General features: G+C 35.6%; 1 protein-coding gene and 1 long non-coding RNA gene across 3 annotated transcripts; one reads left to right on the top strand and one right to left on the bottom strand.

Annotated features, from left to right (window-relative positions):
* Nucleotides 1–6,232: 6,232 nt before the first annotated feature.
* LOC110012177 (uncharacterized) lies at nt 6,233–12,574 on the top strand. The gene is made up of 7 exons (XR_002287331.2): nt 6,233–6,531; nt 6,635–7,636; nt 9,876–10,196; nt 10,312–10,759; nt 10,998–11,561; nt 11,673–12,106; nt 12,217–12,574. It is a non-coding gene; the product is annotated as an uncharacterized LOC110012177 (long non-coding RNA).
* A 2,803-nt stretch (nt 12,575–15,377) lies between these two features.
* LOC105164561 (putative transporter C405.03c) lies at nt 15,378–19,049 on the bottom strand. 2 transcript variants are annotated; one of them, XM_011083233.3, is made up of 8 exons: nt 18,499–19,049; nt 16,980–17,375; nt 16,656–16,873; nt 16,400–16,467; nt 16,218–16,319; nt 15,993–16,110; nt 15,771–15,906; nt 15,378–15,696 (listed from the first exon to the last, which is right to left on the bottom strand). In XM_011083233.3, the coding sequence occupies exons 1-8, from the start codon at nt 18,577–18,579 to the stop codon at nt 15,634–15,636; spliced, it is 1,182 nt and encodes a 393-aa protein (XP_011081535.1). In that variant the 5' UTR covers nt 18,580–19,049; the 3' UTR covers nt 15,378–15,633. The 2 variants fall into 2 exon arrangements, with proteins under 2 accessions (XP_011081535.1, XP_011081536.1); XM_011083234.3 differs by having other exon boundaries at nt 16,400–16,464.
* Nucleotides 19,050–19,112: the final 63 nt, after the last annotated feature.

The raw sequence follows: 19,112 nt of genomic DNA, 5'->3' as shown, positions 1-19,112 counted from the left end.
ACAGAAATAATAACACATGGTTTTATGTTCTAGTAACTCATTAGCGAGATAATGATTGTTTGTTTATAATTCCAACCCTTTGCGATGTGCGGCAGTTTCTTTCCTTATGGATATATAAACGATTGTAATTAATTGTTACGACACTTTGATATATAAGACAACCCACAAAGATGCAACACCCAAATGACGCTGGTTCCTCCCACTCATCTCTATACGATAAAGTGTTATGGACCATGGAAATGGAACGCGTGTTTATTGAGTTAATGCACGAGGAGTTCATCACACACCAACTCCAATCATCCACATTTCCACCATCAGTCTGGGCTCGTGTAACCGAGCAAATGAACTCGGTTATGAGTCAGGGTTGTCTTCTTACGACAGTACAGCTTAAGGGCAAACTTAACAAGATGCGTCGTGCTTGGCGTTTGTTAAACGAAATTTTGAATAGGGGGGCTGGGTGGGGATGGGATTCAGAAAGGAATACCATAACAGACAATGCATGACGCTTGGAGGAGCTGTATCGGGTAAACATCTACTCGTGCTGCCTTCTTGATTGCAGTGTCCTTACAGAGTCGCAAACTAATTACATATCTTGACAATGTAAATGAATGCAGAAAAATCCGGAATATAAAAAAATAGTTGAGCATGGGCTTCAACGCTTTGACCTATGTACTAAAATGTTCTCACGGAACACCGCAACTGGTGGGCTTGCGCGTTCGTCATCACAACGTCGGACAATCCACAGCACCAACCACATAGACGATGAACAGATGGATGTCACTCAATCGGGCAGCCGTCGTTCACGAGATGAGTACGAAGATACAATATTCTCTCAATCTGTTCCCATGACGTCCCCAGACGAATACTTTTCTTCCCCGGGACCATCGCAGGCTTCCGCTGGTCCATCTGGAAGCGGGCGTCGATTCCGACGGGAAGCTAGTGAGTTGCAAGCTAAGAAGTGTGAGACGATGGATAAGTTGAATGAATCACTTCAAGGAAAGATTGACCAAACCGGGCCCAAAGCTACTGAATCAATTGAGCGGTGCGTAGACGAGTTGACAAAGTTTAATGATTTGCCAGACATCATCTTCACCACCACATTGGAGCATTTTCATAGTCACAGCACGCGCACGATCTTCTTACGTCTTAACTCATTATCTCAATTGAAGTAATGAGCCTACCAATATAACGAGAATAAACTCCGATGGTTGTACTCTTTGGGCAAGTGACTGTATTGCTTGATTGTTAGAAAATTGGAAAAAACTGATTTCATTATGTGTATTCATGCATGTATGTCATATCGATTTACTCATATTGCACTCATACCAAGTACCCATGCTCGTTAAGTATTTTCATATCCCCAGCCAACAAACATCTACTGCATGTAACTTACACACTAATTTATCTTGTTTATGTTTAGCAATACATCAATGATCGGATATATGGCAAGCTCGGGAGTTGGTGGAGGTCTAGATTCGAACTCCGCAAGCGAGAGTCCGGGGACCCCAAGGACTACCGGAAGTAACGAATCTGATGTTCCAGAGGAATTTTACGCTTTTAGAGATTTAATATGCCCAAAGTTATTTAGGAAAAATGTGCCACGTAACACATCTTCACTACAAGGAGCAGGATGGGTTGCGGAGATTATGACGACCCCACACCAGGGAAGGTTTTTTGACAATATTCGCATGACCAAGCCATGCTTTTATGCTTTGGTTGATGCATTGACTAGTAGAGGTTTACTGTCTCATGGTCAGACGTCCAGAGTTACCTCAATTGAGGAGGTTGCACTTTTCATGCAAACGGTCGGCATGCATAAAAGGCACCGCGACAATATGGAGCGATTTCAACACTCATTGGAGACTATTAATTGTAGATTCCACCGAGTGCTTTCTGCCTTGTGCGCTATGGCGCCAGAACTAACAACACATCCGAATTTTACAAACACACATCCGAGAGTGGCAAATAACCCAGAATTCTACCCATACTTCAAGGTACGCACCACATCTATCATTGTCGTAACACCATCTCATAGTCTTCACAACTGCGGAATTAATGCAAGCTTGTTCGACATAATATTTCATGCATCTAGCTATACATAATTGTTGACATCGATGTAGGATTGCGTCGGAGCGATGGACGAAACGTTAGTACCTGCATGAGTCCCCCAAGTTGACCAAAATCGATACAGGTCGCGGAAAGGCCGCCTAGCACAGAATGTACTAGCAATATGTGATTTCGATATGAATTTCACTTATGTGTATGCTGGGTGGGAAGGAAGTGCGGCTGATGCCCGTGTCCTGGACCATGCAGTTTCACAGGATCGAAATTTTCCTTTCCCTCCAATCGGTGAGCATTGTAATATATAAATTAGATTCCACCAACCTCTAGTTTAAGGACCAATTACGTGGCACTAGCGGTTCTCTTTATGATGATACATTGTGACAATGCAGGTACGTATTATTTGGTAGACGCGGGTTTCGCAAACTACCAATGTTTCCTGGCTCCTTATCGAGGAACAAGGTATCACCTACCTGAGTGGAGGGGACAAGGTCGTCGATATCATACCCCATAGGATATGTTTAACCATGCACATTCAAGGTTGAGAAATGTAATTGAACGATGCTTCGGTGTACTGAAGAAACGTTTTCCAATACTATAGTGGGGATGCCAAGTTACCTTCAGAACCACTAGGTTGATATAGTAATTGCCTGTTGCGCCCTTCATAACTTCATCCGTAAGTTTAGCAACGATGACATCATATTCAACGAACCAGATGAAGATATTCAGACTGACATGGATTCATTCTACCATAGGGGACATCCAACCACTTATGAGATAGAAGCCCAGCGCAACCTTCGAGATAGCATAGCGATGCAAATGTGGGCAGCCAACCATCGAAACTAGCAATGAACGTAGTGGACAATGTTGATTCATATGTAAACTATTAAAACTACTTTCCTAATGTAACTTTGTCTTGGAATGTTACGCTATAATATCGTTTAGTACTATTTGCATGAAGAATTATAGAGTGTGCTTGATTATTCACAATTTTAAACTGTTTAGATAGTAGTTTTAAATAAATTGACATTTTTTTACATTTTTCAACTGTACACGTGGTGCGATTTTGCACAATAATTATTTTGCTGACCGTAATTTTTTGCAGCCATGGCATACCGCAGATATCTGGAGAGTGCTGGATTTCCACAGGACGACCATTGGGGTTTAAATATTGAGCAGCGCTTCATGTGGATGATACTTGACGACAACACTCGGGCGCCTATGAGAGACGATGCACTTGCGGAGGCGCAGATGGGTCACTGGGCACGTGGATTACGTAGATATTTTGGATATCCTTACACCCGAGACCAAGTCCGTGATAAATTCTACGAGTTTAAAAATCGATTTCAACAGTTCCACGGCATCACTCCGATACCAGGGATTTATTATGGTGTTTCCAGTAGAGCTACGACCATGTGCATTACGGGTACGTCATTTTAGTTCTAATCTGATTACAGCTACTTAACAATCATCGTTTGAAAATACTATTGTAATTTCCAACGCTAACAAATTTATAATTGGACCCTTTTTACAGCGTTTTTCATTGGCTAGACGGTACTATGAGTACCCAGAGCCACATTATCCCAGCATGTTAGAGGTGTGGGGACCCATCAGGTTGCCAGGTGTTCCTATTGAGGCACAAAGCGAAGCAGGAAATAACGAAAGTCGTAACACCGTGCGTAATTCGATAAGAGGAAGCGTGGATGCACCTATTGTTATATCGGATTCTACTGCCCCATTGTTACAGTCACATACGCACATCGCCAGTTGGGATGCAGTGGACCATGTAGCTCGTGGAGATGGTGGCCCGGTGCTAGCACATAATACCTCAGTAGCTGCACGATGCAGTATCGACATGGGCTCGGAAGTGGGGGGGATTGGATCGTGGGCTGACTACATTCATCGGATTGGTGTGCAGTCTGATCGGGGTGCCCAGACGTACAGTGAGGGAGACAGCACAGCGCACTCACCGCGACCACGAGGACTACCACCACACCGTCGTGACGGTCCTTAGGCATACAATGCCGATTGGAAAACTTTCAAGTCGAATATTGATTTAATCATTAAAAAGAAAACAACTAATCGAGCAGTTTGTGAGTGTCAAATGCATTCGTTTCTTATATATCGTGCAGTTGTGTAATTACATTTTCATCATTCCCTAAAAATTGACAGCCTTGTATGTCATGATTAAAAATAATTTTAATTGTTCTGTCTTTTACTAATCAATGCTAATTGATTCAACTTTGATTATTTACATATTTTGGAATCAATATAGTTTTCTATTTGAACGAAATTTTTTTCAAGATTTGAACCGTGTGGACACTGTATAATTACTGCATGCTTAATGCAAGTACTTATTATTTGATTTATCAATTAAATATTTTCACCGCGAATATAAAGGTGGATGAAATCATTTTGAACATAATACTGTAGTGCATGTAATTATTTATTTAATATAAAGTAATAAACTCCACACCAAAGCAGATGAGATATAGTGAATTTTTCTAAATTATCTATATAATGTTATGTTATATATTATTTAATATATATGCTATATGTTAAATCTAAGCAACAATTATATATAAAAATAATTTTTAACTTAAAAAAATATTGATATTAAAAATATTTACTATCAATGCTACTGACTAAAAATATTTTAAAATTTTCTACCTCAGTAAATTACTTAGTTTTGTATATTGCGGATAATACACCAATATTATATACGAAATTCATATTTTTTATTACTTTAATTATCTATTATAATTAATCAATCCGAATACAAAACAAACGAATGTATTTTCATCACATTACTATACTTCAATTTACTAAATATTAATTACAAATTTTTTGAACTTACACTATTTTAATATTTTGAACTCAAAATTTTTAATACTTATGCGAAATATTTGAGAAATTTGAAAATTGAGAAAAATATACTAATAATACATACTTAATTAAAAATATCTATTATTGAAATGTTTATATATTATATTTTTTCATTCCAAATTGTAGGTGTAACAAGATCATTTTCGAGACAATACTACAGTGCAGTAAATTATTCATTAAATTTGTAATTATTATTTAAAATGTTAAAAAAAAGTATTTAACAAAGATAATTACTTAATTTAAATATATATACTATATTTCACTAACAAACAAACTATTATATACATACACAATTATATTAATAAATATATACAAAAAAGACATGATTTGACATCCAACAGTAATTTGTCTCCTATATCCCAACATCAAACATACACCACTTATTTTAAACTATTTTATATTATATCAAAACACAAATTCAAACATACCATCTATCTCAAACACATAACTTATGTTTGGATTAATGTTTTGAATGTTTTTGTTTTGGTGCTTTAGAGATAGAGAGAGAAAAATAGAGATACATAATTATGTGTTTTGAGATAGATGGTATTTTTGGATTTGTATTTTGATATAATATAGAATAGTGTAAAATAAGTGGTGTACGTTTGATGTTGGGATTTGGGAAACAAGCGTTACTGTTCATTATCAAAACATGTCTTTGAATACATATATTTAGTAATATATATGTGTATGTATATAGTATTTTGTTTGTTAGTGAAATATAATATATATATTTATGTTAAGAGAAGAATAAAAAATAATAAAAAAATAAAAATAAATAAATTACAATTGCACACCTAGTGGAGGTGTGCAAAACACAAAAACAAACAGGCTTTGTTTGGATTTGTTACTTTGCATTTTTCGAGACAAGATAAAATACACTCAATGTTTGTTTTTGTGTTTTTACACCTTATCTGCGTGCTTTTCTGTTTTTCAACTTTCTATATATAATATATATATATATATTTATATATATACATAATATAAAACGAAAATAATTTGACAATAAACAATAATTTTTGTCTCCCAAAAGTACAACATTAAAAATAAAATATTTATACATATACATATTTATATATAAAAATATATGATTTGACAATGAACAGTGATTTTTGTTTTCCAAATCCCAACATCAAACCTACACTACTTATTATAAAATATTTTAAATTTTTCCAAAACACAAATCTAAACATATCGTCTATGTTTTTGTGTTTTGGCCCATCTTATAGATGGGCCAAAACACAAAATTAAGTTTGGATATGTAACTTGCGCACCTCCTCTAGGTGTGCAAGTTGTATTTTGAATATTTTTTTTTAATTCTTTTCTCTCTCTTCTTTGGTCTTGTCATCTTCTTCTCTATTCTTCTTTTCTCTCTCTTCTTTTATGTCTGTCTGCTTCTCTCTCAGAGCATTTTCTCTCTTTCTTTTCTTCTTTGTTCTTCCTTCTTTCTTCTCTTTTTCCTTTTCTTCTTCTCTTTTTCTTCTCTTTTTTTTTTTCTCTTTCTTCTTTCATTTTTGTTTTTTTGGTCGGTTTCTTTTCCTTATTCTCTTTCTTCTTCTTTCATTTTTTTTCTGCTTGGCAGAGGTTTGCCCGATGTTATTTTTCCTTCTTTTTCTTGTTTTTTTCACGCGTTTTTTTTCTTTCTCTTTTGTTGTTTGATCTAATATTTTTCGTGTGATTTTTCCAGCAATTGGAATGCCCAATTATCTGCCGTTCGCGATGCCGCCGCCACCGGAGTCAACGCCTCTACCGCGCGAGTTTACGGACTAAAATTGATCTCCTACTTTGATTCAAGTATATGAGTTTTGGAGGTGGGTTTGTTATGTGAAGTGAGGAAATGGCGAAAAGGGTCGGAGATGAGACTGCTGAAACGGAGTTGGAGACTGAGACCTAACATCAATACGCCGTTCATGTTTTTCTCCGGTCAGCTGCACTGTTATTCTTTCTTTAAATTTAGAATTTTCCTTTTTTATTATGAACTACTTGTATTAATGTATTTTTGTTGCTGAACAATATGTCGGTTATTGAGAAATATTACCACTGATTTGTACATTGAAATTTTTTTTTACATATTTTAAGAAATTGATTTTGGCAAGTTGTAGTATATAGTGTCGGTGCACTATACAGACCTGTTTTGCTGCTGTTTTGCTGCACTGTAATCAGTATTTATTGCAATAAGTGTTGAAGTGTATATCAATTATGACTATACGCTGCAATTTTCTGCTACTACCATTTTGGATTTAACATTTCACTGACAGGTTTTGCATTATATTTACTGAAATTGGACCTTTGTGGCAGTTCATTATTTTACTTTTAAGCTTTAGTGTGTAGTGCATGACTGATATGCACTGTTGTGGCAGTGTTGCTTTTTGCTACATTGACTGCAGTCATATTATTTGCAAGTATCCACAATTTGCAAGTTGTCTATGGATAATTCACATGGCTACAGTGACACTTTAGTACATATTTGAGACTATAACATATATGTTACTCATTTTGTCTATATATATAGCATTCATATCGTTCGCTAAAAAAACTACTCCATCTAAACTTCAAAGTACAAATGCTTGTATTGGTTATTTGAGTACGTATCCGAATATAGTGTTGCACTCGGGGAACGGTAGCTTGCATTCCACTTTTGTTGGTGTTCTACTTGTGAACCATCATATTCGTACATTGATTGAAAAAGGTACTTGTTAATCCCTTTAATAATTCTGATTTTATGTTGTTTGCTATGTCTCACCAAGCCGTGAGGTGGAGTTCGTGTTGTGGTTATTTAAGCTAAAGCTGTCTCATGAAACTTGCATATCTATTGGATTATTAGGTTCTTTATTTGTTAGGATCTATTTTGGAGTTGGTTTTGTAAAGACAGATATGTGGTAATATGTACTTTTATAGTTGTGTTTTTTAATTCAATCTTGTCTAGACCATCCTTATCTTTTATCTTTGGGGTTAGTTTATCTACATGAATTGAAGTGATATAATGTGTCTTTTACTAGGGATGACCCTTGTAGTGAATTACCATGCTAAGTTGCTAATTATTCCTTTTTTCTGTGAGCTACATTCATATGATTTGTGCTTCAAGACAGCTTTGTTTCCCTTTTCCTTCTTTATGTTGCTAGTTTAGGTTGGTCTATGAGATGTAACAGTTGGTTACTAAATAAACGAAACATGTTTTCAGACAATCGAAACTAGCGTATATTCTTTTTCCCTGTCCATCTGGGCTATATATGCTATATATATAGTTGTAATAACAGAAGCTGACATTTGTTTATTTGCTAAGTATAATTCCGGACTGCGTATAATTCTTTTGATGTGCATGTTTGGATTGTGAATGATTACAACTCTTTTAGGCAGTGAAGAGTGTGAAAGAATTAATTTGTATGAAGAAAATGCAAATTCTTTTCAAGTAGGGAAGATAGTGATTCTGCTTTTGGAGAAGGATTGAAGTTTTTCTTTAAATTTATTTGTCTTGCACCCCTTAATTTGTGTTATTTTCTTTTTTTAGTGGTGTTGTCTGTTTTTCTTTATATTTGACGGATCGTAAATGAATTGAATGGAGCTAAAATCATATTTTAAGTTGGATTTGAATCTTTTATGGACTTTGAAAGTTTAAATTAATGGAATTCGAACGAGCTTTAAGCATGTTTATCACTATTATAAGGATATATATCAATAAATCTATGATTTTTAATTTAAATTTTAATTCACTTAGTTAATTTTATTAATATGCGACTAGTAAAAAAAATTAAATTTTATAATTGATACAATCTGTCCATTAACTTTTTCTTAAGATATAATATGTTCAATTTAAGTCATATAAATATATATAAATTTTATGCAAAATTATTTCTTTATATTTAATATGCTATAAATATTTATTTTCTGTTTGTTCTTAAATATGATACAATTAATATAATCAAAATATAATTCATTAGTTGTAACGTATTTGTATCAAAAAATTAATATGCACGGACATATCATAAAAATCATTCTTATCTTTTAACTAAACTTTATTTAGATATAAATAAATCTAATAAACAGAAAATAAATATGACCTTTACAAAAGAAATAAAATATAATTCAGTAATTTAAGCATAAGTATGGGAAAAAAAATTAAAAGTACCATTTACATATTACGTTTTAGTTAAATATATTTCGAGAATATCTATTACTTTATATTTAATATGATACAATTAATATATAATCAATTATTTCTTTATATTTAATGTGATATAAATATTTATTTTTTTTAAATATTATTTAAACCGTAGCATTGTTTAAATTATTTAACATATTAGTGTTGTTCAAGCTTTTAAGTCAACAACTATATAAAAAAGAAAGCATCAGTAAAAATTAATTTGGTCCATAAATTAAATAACCATTAACTGAAATGATTTCTAACTCATTAATTATATGTATGAAAAAATCGATGCCCAATTGGATCATATTACAAAAATTTGTATATTACAAAAAATCCGTGCGGAATTCGATCATATTACAAAAATAAATTTTGCTATTTTTTAATGTGGTTAGATGTTGTCGTTTCTATTTTTAATTACCAGTATTATGTTTTTGCAGCATCTTTACATAAAGACATTAGCAATTAGTAATGTCGGAGCAGTAATACATTAGTTGGTTTTCATGTTTAATAGTATATCATAATGTGCCATTCTTCTTAGGGATTTACTAAAAGGCATAAATTAAAAACTACCCATTACAGAAATACAAATAATCACGTATGTAGTAATTAATTGATATAGTGATATAATGTGAGAAATCCAAATATAGAATCTAAAAGATTGTGAAATTGTAAATCATAAATTCATTGTGGATATATAAATTATCGTTGCTTATTTTTTACGATATTGTGATATATAAACAAACCCACAAAGATGCAATACCCAAATGACACTGGTTCCTCCCAGTCATCTCGGAATGATAAAGTTGTATGGAACTCAGAAATGGAACGCGTGTTCACTGAATTAATGTTCGAGGAGTTCATTACACACCGACTCCAATCCTCCACATTTCCACCTTCGGTGTGGGCTCGTATAACCGACATAATGAACTCAATTACGGGCCAAGGTTATTGTTTTACGCCGGTACAGTTAAAAGACGAAGTTAACAGACTGCGTCGTACTTGGCGTCTGTTGAACGACATTCTGAGCAGGGGTATCAGGTGGGGGTGGGACCCAGAAAGGAATACCATTACAGACGAGGCAGGACGTTTGGAGGAGCTGTATCGGGTAATATAAATATTGTGCTCTCATTCTGCCTTCACTTAACCATCTAGTTTTGCATGAAGGCTCTCTTAAATGCGACGAACGTACTCTTTTACAAACTAATAATATGTCCTGCCAGTCGGTGAATGATTGTAGGAAAATCCAGACTATAAAAAAGTTGTTCAGCATGGTCTTTAACGATTTGACCTATGCACTCAAATTTTCTCACGGAACACTGCTTCTGGTGGGGTTGCTCGTTCGTCATCTCAACAACGCTGAACAATCCATAACAGCAACAACATAGATGATGAAGAAATGGATGGCATTCACTCAGGCAGCCGTCGATCACGAGATGTGTGCGAATATACAACATTCTCTCAATCACAGCCCATGACGTCCGGGGAAGAATTTTTTTCTTCACCGGGATCAGCGCATGCGTCCGCTGGTCCGTCTGGAAGCGGTCGTCGGTCCAGACGTGCTACTAGTGAGTTGCACGCTAAAAAGTGTGAGACAATGGATAGGTTGAATGAATCACTGCAAGGGAAGATTGACCGCATTGGGCCCAAAGCTACTGAATCGATTGAGAGGTGCGTAGATGAGTTGACGAAAATAAACTCCGCTGGTTGTATTCGTTGGGCAAGTGAATGTAATGCCCGGTGGTTAACATATTGTCAAAAACTCGTTATTTATGCATATTTATACCAGTATGATTTACTTAGATTGCAATCATACCAAGTTCCTAAAATCTTAATTATTTTCGTGTCCTTAGCCGTCGAACGTCTACTATATGTAACTTACCCACTACTTTTGCATATTTCTATTTAGCAATACAACAACGACTGGATATATAGCCAGCTTGGATGTTGATGGAGGTTTGGAGTCGAACGCCGCAGTCGATAGCCCAGGGACACCAGGAAGTAACGAATATGATGTTCCAGAGGAATTTTACTCATTTAGAACTTAATATGCCCAAAATTATTTAGGAAAAACGTGTCACATAACATGTTAGCACTACAGGGAGCAGAGTGGGTTGCTGAGATAATGACAACCCTACACCAAGGACGTTTTTTTGACAGCATTCCCATGACCAAGCCATGCTTCTATGCTTTGGTTGATGCATTAACTTCTAGAGGGTTACTTCCGCATGGTTAGACGTCCAGGGTTACCTCAATCGAGCAGGTTGCACTCTTCATGCAGACGGTCGGCATGCATAAAAGACACCACGACAATATGGAGCGATTTCAACACTCACTGGAGACTATTCATCGTAGATTCCATCGTGTGCTCTCTGCCTTGTGCGCAATGACGCCAGAGCTAATAACTCTTCCGGAGTTTACAAATACACATCCGAGAGTGGCAAATAACCGCGATTTCTACCCATACTTCAAGGTACATATCAGCAGTTTTCACATCATTGTTCATAGCGTAATTAATGGAAGCTAGTCTTTCACATACTAATTCATGTATGCAATTACACCGTGCATTGCGCGTTCGATGAAGGATTGTGTTGGAGCGATGGATGGGACGTTGGTACCTGCTTGGGTCCCTCGAGTTGACCAAAACCGATATCGGCCGCGTAAAGGTCACCTTGCACAGAATGTACTAGCAATATGTGACTTCGATATGAATTTCACCTATGTCTATGCGGGGTGGGAAGGAAGTGCAGTCGATGCCCGAGTCCTGGACCATGCAGTATCACAAGATCAAAAATGTTCATTTCCGCCGATCGATGAGACGATCAAATATATTTGCTATATTGCATCGAACATCTTGCTTAAAAGGAAAGTAGGTGGTACTAGCGGTTCTCCTTATAACAATGTCTTCTTACAACGCAGGTAAGTATTATTTGGTCGATGCGGGTTTCGCAAACTACCAATGTTTTCTGGCTCCTTATCGAGGGACAAGGTATCACCTACCTGAGTGGAAGGGACAAGGTCGTCGCTATCAGACCCTGCACGACATGTTTAACCATGCATATTCAAGGTTACAAAATATAATTGGACGATGTTTTGGTATACTGAAGAAATATTTTTCAATATTACAGTGGGGATATCGAGCTACCTTCAAAACCACCAGGTCGATATAGTAATTGCATGTTGCACACTTCATAACTTCATCCGAAGATACAGCAATGATGACATCATATTCAACGAACCGGATGAAGACACTCCTCCTGACATGGATTCATTTTACCATAGGGAACATCCAACCACTTCTGAGTTAGAAGCTCAACGCGCCCTCCGAGATAACATAGCGAGACAAATGTGGGCAGCCCACCATCTAAATTAGGAATGAATGATGGAACAAATGTTGATTCATATCTAAATTATTAAAACCTTTTGTTGATTTTCACTCTGTCTCAACTTCGAACGTTATAGGATCATTTAGTAGGAAGCTTTAGAGTAGGATGACGTGTAGTTTTTCGTTGACATTGAATAAAATTGGTGATGCATTGATCCAAGCAAAATGACATTTCATACATTAGCAAGGAATAGCAGGTGATACGACGTTGCACATTACTATTTTCTGACCATTATTCTGTGCAGACATGGCGTAGATATCTAGAGAGTACTGGATTTCCACAGGAGGATCACTGGACTTTAAATGTTGAGCAGCGCTTCATGTGGATGATACTAGACGACAACACCAGAACGCCCATGAGAGACGATGCACGTGCAGAGGAACAAATGGGTCACTGGGCACGTGCATTACGAAGACATTTTTCGATATCCCTACACACGAGAGCAAGTCCGTGATAAGTTCTACGAGTTTAAAAATCGATTTCGCCAGTTTAACGGCATCACTTAGATACTAGGAGTTTTTTATGATATTAAAACATTTGTTATGGTGTTTCCCTCCGAGCTACGACCACGCGCGTCATGGGTACGCCATGTTATTTCAAATATAATGAGATCCATTTAACAATTGTCATTTCAAATTACATACATTATTTTGCAACGCACTAAAATCTTTCATTTGAGCCTTTTGCAGCATTTTCCATTGGCTCGATGATACTATCAGTATCCAGAGCCACATTATCCCAGCATGCTAGAGGTTTGGGTCCCGCTGATATTGCCAGATGTTCCTGCTGAGGCCCACGGCGATGTACCGAACAACGAGAGTAGTAACACCGTGCGTATTTCGGTGAGAGGAGGTGAGCATGCACCAATTGTCATATCGAATTCTACTGCCCCATCGACGCAGACGCATACACACATTGCCAGTAAGGATGCAGTGGAACATGTAGCTCGTGGCGATGTTGCCCCACCGCTGCCATGCAGTACCCAAATAGCCGCACGACGCACTCTTGACATGGGCTCAGAAGTGGGGGAGATTGAATCGTGGACTGATTACATTCATCGGTTTGGCATGCAGTCTGATCGGGGTGCCCAGTCGTACAGTGAGAGAGATAGCACAGCGCGCTCACGCTGACCACCGGGACTCCCACCACGGCGGCGTGACGGTCCTTAGAAATACAATGGCCGAATATGAAAATTCTACGTCAAATGTTGATTTCATTAGTAAAAATGGAACAACTACTAGAGCATTTTGTCACTGTCAAATGCATTTCTTTCTCATATGTCGTGCCGATGTGTTTTAAGATTTGAACAATTCTTTTAGAAATTGACAGCTTTATATGGTACAAGTAAAAATATTTCCTCTATTCTGTTTTGAACTAAACTATTTAACTATTTTTAATTCAAAACATCGTTCTTTGCATGACCAACAATATATGTAAAATTTTCAGAAAATTTGGGCAATATATCATTACTGCATACGTAATGCAAAGTGTTTATTGTTCGATTTATCAAGTAAATATTTTTCACCACGAATATAAACGCCCATGAAATTATTTTCAACTCACCGATTTAATATAAACAAATCTATTCAACACCAAAGCAACAAAGATTTAATTATTTTTTTAAATTATTTGTATTATATGTATTATATATTATTTAATATATAATATTTGTGAAATGTAATTAATAATTACTACTAAAAAAATAATTATTAACTTATGAAATCATTGATATCAAAGATATTTAAATATCAAAGCTACTTAGTTAAAATATGTAAAACTTTTCTACCTAACGAAATTACTTTAGTAGGTACGTACACTACTGACAATATATCAGTACTGTATACCTAATTCATATTTTTATTACTTCAAGTATGTATTAAAATTTATCTGTTCACATATAAAATTCTAATGAATGTATTTTCAATTTGTTATATAGTGCATTTAACGCTTGATTACAATTTTTTTCAACTTAAACTATTTAAATCTTTTGTACTCATAATTTTCCTATTTAACTGAAATATTTGAGAAATTTCAAATTTGAGGACAATATACCAATAATACATACTTAATTCTAAATTTTTATTTAAATTTTATATATTATGTTTTTTCATTTCAAATATAAAGTCTAACAAAATCATTTTGAAGACAATACTACAATGTGTTTAATTATTCATTAAAATTATACTTATTATTTAAAAAATAAAAATAAATGCCTCAGTCAAAAAAAAAATTACTTAACATAAATATATATATTATATTTCACTAACAAATAAAATACTATATACATACACATATATATTACTAAATATATATATTAAAAGACATAATTTGACAATGAACAGTACCTTCTGTCTCCCAAATCCAAACATCAAACCTACACAACTTATTTTACAATATTTTATATTATATCAAAACACAAATCCAAACATATGATCTATCTCAAAAGACATACTAACTTATCTCTATTTTTCTCTGTCTATCTCCAAAACACCAAAACAAAAACACCCAAAACATTAATTCAAACATAATGATCATCTCTATTTTCAACACACACTCATTTATCTCTATTTTTCTCTCTCTATTTCCAAAACACAAAACAAAACAACTAAAACATAAATCCAAACATAGGACAAGGTTTTGTGTTTGCTGCTACTTGTATTTATTTGTTTATGTTTTGCTTCTACTTACAATCATTTCTATTTCAATTCATCCAAAATTCTCAATTAAATTAGGTTATATTTTATTAAATGAATTATATATTGCTATTTATTTATTTCTATAAATTATACATGTAAGATAATTTGATTAAATTAAAATTTGATTGTGCATGAATTATGTTTTACATACTCTTGTTTATGTTTTCTTTGATTAAAAAGTGTAGAGAGAGAGAATTTGATAGGGGATAATAGAAACAAGAATCAATTTCACAGGGTAAAAAGTTAGCTATTTTTTACACTTTTGAGTTGAAAGCGTACATATAAACGAAAAAGAAAAAGAACAAGTTGGGCATTGCTGCGTGACTTAGACAACAACACACAACCAACTCCAAATTCAAGAATGAATCAAAACACACACACACACACACACACTCCCCCTTGCTCCATCTCAGTATACCCAATCAACAACCTCAAACCTATTACTCCCATTTTATTCCCCCTGCTATAAACCCAAACTTCTCGACAACCAATCTGAAAGGTTGGCTATAACAAATCCTGCAAAAACCTGCAATGTAATTTCCAACACAAATCAACCAATGCTATATACAAAGTAACAACGCTAATTCATCACAAATTTACCTGAACTGAGCCAAGTATATAGATGGCAGAGTAATGGCGGCCATGAATCAACATATCAGCCACCATCGCAAGCGGAATGGTGAGGGACATGCCCAACGTGGCCACCAGTGGTGTCGTCCACACAACACATAATGCCCTATACACAACATACCAAATCATAAGAACATGCAACTGTCTTGCCACGGCTATGGTTCAAACTGGAATAAACTAGTTTTCACATACCAAAAATAGTCAGAGAGAACACTTCCAACTAATCCGTTGGCAATAACAACTTCATCCACCTTAGCAGAATGAGGAACTGTAAACTTTGGTTCTATACCCAAAGCTGTTAATGGCCATACTGAAATGGAAAAATAAAAATAAAAAATTTAGCAAGTCAATTATCTAATGGATATGCAGGAATAAAATGAATACGAAAGAGAACAAATAAGACTCTAAACCGCTTACCAAGCCACCAAAGTGCCACAAGTGTAAATAGTCCAATATAACCAAACAACTTCTGCACATCAACCCTCTCTCCTTCTTCACCCGAAAACTTCTTGAGAAGCACTGCAGCATTTACATAAGAACGGGCATTCGATAAAATGGTCATAAATTTATCTCAAGTATCGAGTGAGAGAGCCCCTCACCTGTAAATAAGCCATATGTCATAGCTGATAGAAGTCCAAAAAGATCCCCAACAAGAGAGCGTTTGCTACTTTGTTAACAGAAGAAACAAAAAGTTGAACCATCAGTCAATTCCCTGAAATATACAATTACAAATGCAAAACTGAGGAATAAACATGAGATTTCAAATATTCGATTAAACAGCAAACTCTTTGCTTTCATGCATACTTTATCAGGGCACTTGTATTTAGTTTCCATAAAATAGGAGGAAATACTCACGAAGAGGTGTTTAATTGTGACTCATCAGCGGCCCAAGTTTTTCCCAGGGTTGTCATGGCAACACCAGCCATGCTCACAAACACAGCAACAACCTTTGCGACATTTAAGGAATCTTGGCCCAAAAATGCACCAATAAAGAGAGTAAACAATCCTGAGGTCGAAGATAAGACTGTAGTACTTGCAACACTTGTACGTGCAAGAGCAGCGTTTGATAAATACTGCAAAACAAGGGTAAAAGGCACATGTATGAATAGGAATGCACAAAATCAGCAGTCTGATTTCCACAAAGCATTATGCACATCATATTAGGAAGTATGCAAGTACCTCCGTGATAAACCAAAGAGGGGCAATGTAAAATCCATAGGTCGCAATTTCTTTGGTTGTGATTGCTTTTTCAGGTCTGGTATGCCTAGCATCATCTCCTTGTTTAGAAACTAAAGGCTTTCCCTCTTCATGTTCTGAAAAGTCATCTTCACTGTCTTTTCTGTTCAGGGATCCCTGAATTTCAATTTCGAATACTTTTCGTCCCCCAATGTACTTTAAAGGAGAGCCAAGTCCAGGACATGCATCATCAGCTATAACTTGATTGCTCTTGCGCGAACGTCTCTTCAGGATATTACATATCCAATCTTTTATAAATGCTATCGGGAGATAAATCACCATCAAAGAAGCTCCGAGATATGTCACTGCAAATGGTTGCTTATAGTCTGTGAAAATATCCTGTTTCAAGAACCACATTAAAACCTAAGCGGATGCATATGCTCTATCTTTAATATTTATTAAGGTCAAACTCCTCCTAACAATTGGAAAGAGATGACCAAAAATGACATATGCAGTAAAAAGATATCAGTTTGTTTTGTAGCAGAATCTCCCTATATAGAAAAACGAATCCCTCCTTAATAAAGAAATCACAAAAACTTGACATACTGAGCTTCCTAGACAAAGTAAGATTAGTGAAGCATGATTTCCTTTTTCCCAAAAGATATCCAAGCATAGCAATTTACATTTGAACCAAACATGCATGTGGATTTGGGTCTGAAAGGGTTTTGAACAAGAAGGATGCCTGCACACATAGGCCATAGCAGTCAAGAAAGGGCCAATCAGAATCTCATCCGTGATTATAGCTTATTTCCATTGTAAATGTGCACCCTCAATAGCCGAATGTCCATAAAGCAGGTCATATATCACCCAACTGGCCAACCCAGCAATGGTAATTGGTGTATTCTTAACCAATTGGGCAAAACTTATAATTTGTTTTCTAAGGCAGGCAGACAGACTTGCAGATCACGAGATAATACCTTATGAAGCCAAGTGCTAAGGCTTCATAAGATTCCTACAGCATAGTACCATACACCTATGATGCCAAGTGTCAAGGCTTCATGGAATTCCTACAATACTACCCTGCAGAAGCATATCTACTTGAAAAGAAAAGAACAAAGAATCTAAAGTTACATGTGTGCATACTTTTGTTTCTTGTTGGTATCCTAGATTATGAGTTTGTATCCAGAACAAGTAGCAGAAATCCATACACCTTCATCTTCCAAAGAGAGGAATTGATGGCAGGAGAGAAAATCAAAGTGTGAAAATTAACCGAGCAAAGTACATCCAATGAATTCAAGCATATTAAAATTGAAAATTGTCCCTTGCAAATCATTTCTCAAGATATCAATGCATACATACACTGAGTTGCTGATTTGAATGTCTACCGAGATAAAAAAAAAAATCGAAACAATCAACAGAAAGAAGTTAAAAACTGCTGAATCTATACTGGAAAAGGGGAAGTAACTTTACCAATAGAGAAAAAACAGAGGGAGAGGGAGAGGGAAAGGAAAAGAAAGCTGACCTGAGTAACCTCTGCCGAGGTAACCCAAATAATGACGACAGCAGCAATTAAAAGCAAACCGGCCTTGTACCTCCACCCCATCAGAGATTGAAGAACAACCCAGATGCCAAAAATTGATCTTTGACCAATAAAAACAGAGAAGATCTGAGGTTTCTCAAGTTACAGATCTTGTTTCACCAAAAAGTCAAGATTTTTACAACGTAACCGACAGAAAGAACTAATAAGAAGGAACAATCAAGAGGGTGCAGTTTGTTAGGTTGGTGGACATAAAGAAGAAGAAGAAGCTGTAGGTGGACGGCGAAAGGTAGCAAGAAAATTTTACAAGGGGCAGAAGTTGGAGTAAGAGGGAAATGATTACAAAAATAATGGGGGATTATGTATTCAAATTTGATTGACTATAAATGCAGAAACCCCTAAAAATGGAAAAAGACTTGAGACTGCAGTGACTCACAAGAAGATTTTTAGCGTTTCAGTTTCACCTTTAAATTACTTACTACAACCTCAGCCTGTAATGACAGTAATGTGGATGTCCCTTTTGTTTTGTCCACGCCCTTTGCTTCCAACTTAATTTTATTCTCTCTCTCTGTCTATATATATATATGTATATTGTATTG

The sequence above is a fragment of the Sesamum indicum genome, linkage group LG6 (assembly GCF_026168435.1).
Source record: "Sesamum indicum cultivar Baizhima isolate 11 linkage group LG6, ASM2616843v1, whole genome shotgun sequence".
NCBI lineage: Eukaryota > Viridiplantae > Streptophyta > Magnoliopsida > Lamiales > Pedaliaceae > Sesamum > Sesamum indicum.
The sequence above is the reverse complement of the archived record's forward strand: the minus strand, read 5'-3'. Positions and strand labels throughout refer to the sequence as shown.